The 6,000-nt window shown below is 44.2% G+C and overlaps 1 protein-coding gene across 3 annotated transcripts in view; it reads right to left on the bottom strand.

Moving 5' to 3' along the window:
- Positions 1–4,454: 4,454 nt before the first annotated feature.
- PUS7 (pseudouridine synthase 7) overlaps positions 4,455–6,000 on the bottom strand; it is a 57,586-nt gene continuing 56,040 nt past the window's right edge. For all 3 annotated transcript variants that reach the window (XM_044245838.1, XM_044245839.1, XM_044245840.1), the window contains one exon: positions 4,455–5,550. In XM_044245838.1, the coding sequence (XP_044101773.1) occupies positions 5,414–5,550 (137 nt within the window). In that variant the 3' untranslated portion in view covers positions 4,455–5,413. The remainder of the gene's footprint in view (positions 5,551–6,000) is intronic.

Here is a 6,000-nt window from a genome sequence, read left to right as displayed (position 1 = left end):
CAGAATGTGAGTATCTTTAAACAGTGAAAATCTTTTAAAATTAGATATAGTCTATTTTTTTAATTGAAGTGCAGTTGACATACAGTATTAGTTTCAAGTGTAAAATACAGTGATTCAACATTTATATACATGACAAAGTGATCACCTTGATACACCTAGCTCCCATCTGTCACAATACAAAGTAGTTACATATTATTAACTATGTTTCCTATGCTATACATTTTACCCCCAGGTCTGTCTTACTTAATACCTGGAAGTTTGTACTTTTAATCCTCTTCCCTTATTCTGCCCAAATCCCACAAGATACAGTTTACTTATTTTTAGATTCCACCCCCACCCAGGGGGAAAACATGACTGGGCCGGAGTAGGGGTAGGGTCAGGGGAGAAGCAGATCCCTAAAGTTGGGTTTTGTTTTTTTTTTAATTTTAAGTTTTTATTTATTTGACAGATCACAAGTGGGCAGAGAGGCAGGCAGAGGGAGAGGGGGAGGCAGGCTCCCTGCTGAGCAGAGAGCCCAATGCAGGACTTGATCCCAAGACCCCGAGATCATGACCCGAACTGAAAGGCAGAGGCTTAACCCACTGAGCCACCCAGGCACCCCTGTTTTTAGATTTTAATATTAATTACATGTTGAAGTGATATTTGGGATATATTGGTTTAAGTAAAATACACAAAGTTAATCTCACTTGTCTCCTTTTAAATTATTATTATTTTTAAGTAATCTTCATACCCAAAATAGGGCATGAACCCAAGACCCCAAGATTGAGAGTCACAGGCTCCACCACCTACCACCTAAGCCAGCCAGGTGCCCCTTTTTACTTTTTTAACGGAAGTATAGATGACACACAATGTTACATTAGTTTCCGGCATACAACATAGTATTCTGACAAGTCTATACCTTATGCTGCGCTCATTAGTGTAGCTCCCATCTGTTACCATACAATGCTCTTACAGTATCATTGACCACACTCCCTAGATTGTGCCTTTTATTCCCATGACTTACTCCTTGCATAAAACCGGAAGCCTATTATCTCCCACACCCCTCCTCCCATTGTCTATTCACTACTCTCCCCCTGGCAACTATCAGTTTATTCTCTGAATGTATGGGTCTGTTTCTTCTTTTAGTTTTTGTTTTTGTTTTGTTTTTTTTAGATTCCACACATAAGTGAAATCATACAGTATTTGTCTTTCTCCGTCTGATTTATTTCCCTTAGCATTATACCCTCTGAATACCCATGTTGTTGTAAATGGTAAGATCTCATCTTTTTTATAGCATTGTATCTTTATCCCTTCATCTATCAATGGATCTTTTTACTCTCTTAATACAACTACTACAAAATTTTGAATTACATATGAACGGATATTATATTTCTCTTGGACGGCATTGTTCTAAAGCAACATTCGAAGCTCCTGATACGATAGGAGGTATATACATTAGGAGATAAGGGTCTTGAATAACGTCTCCCATTACAGGTCCCTTTGCATCTCTTTTACATACTGGTCACTTTCCCAGAGTCTTCAGCACAGGTGGAGAAGCTGCCACACAAAGCGATCCCTGTACTCATGCTAGACCTCCAAACCATATGGACTCTAGCCATCCTTGCTTTTCATAGTTGCTGCTTTCATTAGAAGCCACAGTGTGCGTCACCTAAGGAACATTTTTTTAAAAAAAGATATTATTTGAGTGAGAGTGCTAGAGAGATCACAGAGGGAAAGGGCGCAGACTCATCTGCTGAGCAGGGAGCCCGATGCAGGGCTTGATCCCAGGACCCTGGGATCATGACCTGAGCTGAAGGCAGAAGCTTAACCGACTGAGCCACCCAGGTGCCCCAAGAAGGAACATTTTTATTTACAGCAGTTACATCTTTTGAGGGGATGATTTTCCCAAGACGGGGTTGACTAAATCTTTGGATGAGGTATCCAGATCAAAGCAAGGGCAGAGAGAAGGAAAACAGGACCACAGGTGGTCCCGGAGAAGACCAGAAAATAGAAGTAAGTTTAAGGAATACTCTTAAGATGATCTATTTCAAGAGGGACTCCTAAATCATCAATATGAGCCCTGGATCTAATTGCAGTGTCATCCTACTTGCACATGATGAACATGTACAAGGTGCCCTTAGTCATTAGGACCACTGGGTGTCACACCTGATCGACAGACTCCTGTGTAGCTCAGGTGATTGGTGTGTGACATCTAGAGTGGTGCCATTCCGGATAGCCACCACCACCCAAACATGGCAATGGAGCAGTGGAACTGTGGGTAGCTGAAAAGCTCCATTGTAAATTTGATTTAACTTAAAAAAATTTGGTGGGGGGAGCACCTGGGAGGCTCAGTCAGTTAAACATCTGCCTTCAGCTCAGGTCATGATTTCAGGGTCCTGGCATTGAGACCCACAATGGGCTCCCTGCTCGGCGGGGCATCTGCTTCTCCCTCGCCCTTCGCCGGCTGCTCCCCCTGCTTATGCTCTTGGTCTCACTCTCTCTCTGTCGAATAAATAATAACACCTTAAAATTTTTTTTTAGTGAAATTAAATTAACCACCCGTGGCTGGTGGCTGCTGCACTGGCCACTGCGTCTGGAGCCTTGCTTCCCCAAGTGCGGTGTGCAGACTAGCGACACAGGGCCCTCTGGAAGTTTGTTAGAAATGCAAAGTATTTCCGACTCCACTCGCAGTTCCCGAAGTACACCCACAGTGTACAAGACTGCCAGGGGGTTCCCACGCACATTCAAGTTTGGAAAGCCCTGACTTAGAGTAGAGTAGGGGGTCTTATTTAAAGTCGTGTAAAAGTTAGCCTATCTATGTATGTGTAGGGGTGTGTGGGTGTGTCCATACACACTTGCTCTCTTTCCTTCCCCATACAGCAACATCCATACTTATTCCTTCATTTTTTCAATTCATGATCCAAAATGGAGATGTTTTAGCCTACAGGAATATGGCCCTATAAATCAGGAAGATAGATTTCCCTGATCAGACAGAACCGTGCAGTCATCCTTGGCTCCACAGGCACACCCTTCAGCTTGCGGAGGGCAGAACCCAGCCCCTCACAGCTCGGAGCTCCTCCGCTGTGCTGTCACTTCCTCACGGCGGCAGCTACACAGCACTGTCTCTGCCTCTGAATACGCACACACACACATCCGTACAGACTAGAATAACACACACACACACACAAACAGATCTTTATTTTGTTAGTGCAAGATTGGGCACAAAAAGCATCCTGGTCCAAATGGCAGCTTGTGCTCGTTTGCAGTGTGTGGCACAGCTGGTCAAGTTTTAAGTACGTGTGCTACTGTGGGTGCTAATTTTTTGGCTGGACTCAAGTCGGAAGTACTCTTTTATTAGTGTAGTTAGAGGCTGTCTGGTTACTCTCTGCAACACGAAACCATGAACAGAAACAGGTGATAATATGCGTGTGATTATTTAGCTTCTTAGTTAACAGTGCTGAGTTTATATCATAAAAAATAAGGGTCTTTTATTATTTCTTTTAGGCAAAAACTGAGAACACAAGGTATATGTACATGGAGGGCGAGGCTCACAGAAATGTCTCCCCTTTGTTAACAGCAACAAAAAGTCCTGACGTTGAAGCTAAGGCAATGATTTATTCCAAACTGGCAAATCCCGGGGTTAGATGGGCGGTCCCCGAGTCTCAAGGTGGCACGAAGCCTCAGCCTTGAATCCTCTCTTGCCCAGGGGTGTTTATGAGGAAACACACACAAGCTGGCAGGGGGCTAATGCAGCGGGCAAACGAACTCACGCCACAGGGCTGTAAGTATTCCCCGGATGAAGACCACGTTTCTAAGTTTAGCCTCCCCACCCCCAGTAATGTAAATTTATAAATGCAGAGCTACTGGAGGCATCTGCATTAGGCAGTTAGGTCCCCTGCGTGAGCCCTTTTTCACTCATCAGTCTGACAAAGGAAAGTAACTTGCTAGCACTGGAAAGCAACAACAGTCCAATGCATATTTAACAAATTGGGCTTTTGTAGGCCAGAAGATTCTGTAGAAACTAGCCAGCTGAGAGGGTTCTTTCCCATGAGCTCTCTAATCCTTTTTCACCTCTGCACTGTGACGGATGCCATTAACACACAAGGGCTGAAAACCAGTTCTCAGTCTTCCACTGCTAGACCCGGGACACGTCACCCACACCGCCATGGGGGCATGTTCCTGGTAGGGAAGCTCTTCTCCGTTCCTCTCTCCAGAAAGCGTGCAGGGAAGCAAGTGAGGGATGCTACGGGAAGAATAACCCTGAATCCAGTCCAACTGGTCCAACCGCCGTAGAGCCTGACATGCAACTAGGGTATCCTCGTGACATCTTCACACCCGCGCAGGACACCTCTTTGTGTGGACACCATCTCTGAGGATCCCTCATTCACTTCGTTCCTTGCCCTCAGTCTGGGCCAAGGTTCTCATTCGCGCTCGGTTTTAGAGAATTTAATTGATTAATGTATAACTAGTAGAAAGGAGTTTTAAAAAATATTTATTATATTTTGTTCTAGAAATGGTAGAAAATAAAAATCGGTGCACTGACGTCACACACACCCTTGGCAAGGCCCGTGTAGCCTCTCACGCCAGAGACAAGTCTCACACAATGCCAGAAACGCAAACACCTACGCGGCAGGTGACAGAGGCCGATGCTGCTGATTGGAGGAGCCCTTGTGAAGGTGTAAAGTTTTCTTCTCTGCTGTCACTCATTTTGGGGCAAATAACCAGTCCAGTGTAAGGAGTTCTGAACATAAAAGGCACCTAGAGTAAAAATCAGACCTTGACTAATAAAAATAGCTGCATGTGTTAACCTTGAGGAAAAAAAAGTCCTATCAACCCAACCTTCCGCAAGGCGATGAGAAAATAAACGCAAAGCTATAGCAACTGAAAGGTCTCTCAGCACTTGCCTCAACCTGGTGCAGGAGTGAGATGATGACACAGTCACGTGTGTGTCTATAGACATGGCGATGTTTTATCATCATTTCAATAAGCACGAGTACTGTACTTGTAGTAATAGCTGGGCGGGGGGTGCTACTCAAGATTTGTTGCCTTTTCTCTTAAAATGCATCACTGAGTACTCCATTCATGGATACATTAAAAGTTCATGTCCATTAAGAATGTAGCAAAAACCTAAAACTGCAACTTTAAACCAAAGTCCTTTTTAAATTATTATAAAGCCAGGAAAGCTGACATTTCACTATGATTTAAGCACCTGAAATATATTCTGATCAATTTAATCCTCTGAGCTAGAATTAGGATCCTCAGGATTTGTATATGTGTACAAATACTGCAAATTAAGCTAATAAAAACCTGAAAAAATACAAATAATCTTTAACTACAAAGATCTAAAGTACACCTATGGGTCTGTACTAAGAGAAAAAGGAACAGGGAGCCGGTGAACACTCGTGCGCATCTTCTAACCCTGGGGGAGGAGGACTCAGCGGAGCCAGGTGGTATTCAGCTGGGTCTGGTTCTTGATGCTGGTATCCATTTTTAGCACTTCGCGAATGGCCATGGTAGCGTAGGTAGAGGGAGGGAGAGAAAAATCCATCTTCAGAGCTCTGTATTTGCCTTCTGCCAGGCAAGAGAGAAGAGAACAGTCAGAAAAGGCAGGCAGCGGCAGACAGACCGGGGCAAGTCCTAGCGTCTGTACTGAAAGAAAACCACCTCACTCCTTTCCTCAGGCGCTACTTCTCGTGGGGCCTCAGAGAATAAACGTGGAAGTGAGATCTGGCAGTATGGGATCCAGCTGAATCCCTATGGTGATTGTACCTGGAACCTTCATAAAAAGGGCAGGCGACACAAAAGCAATAGGGTGGAAACAGAAAAAGGAATGGTGGCAAAACTTTGATGATGACAAGGCAAATTTCATGTGCTAGACTCCGTTCCTGGACTTTCACTCACCTGTGTTAACTTGGGGGGATGTGGGGGGTTGGTGGAGGAAATATTCAATTACCTAACACCACAACCTTCTGTAATGTTCCTTCATTCTCAGCAAAATCTACCGTTTTAATTATTAAGGTA

Source organism: Neovison vison, chromosome 4 (assembly GCF_020171115.1).
Source record: "Neovison vison isolate M4711 chromosome 4, ASM_NN_V1, whole genome shotgun sequence".
NCBI lineage: Eukaryota > Metazoa > Chordata > Mammalia > Carnivora > Mustelidae > Neogale > Neogale vison.
This window is presented reverse-complemented; position numbering and strand designations above follow the sequence as displayed.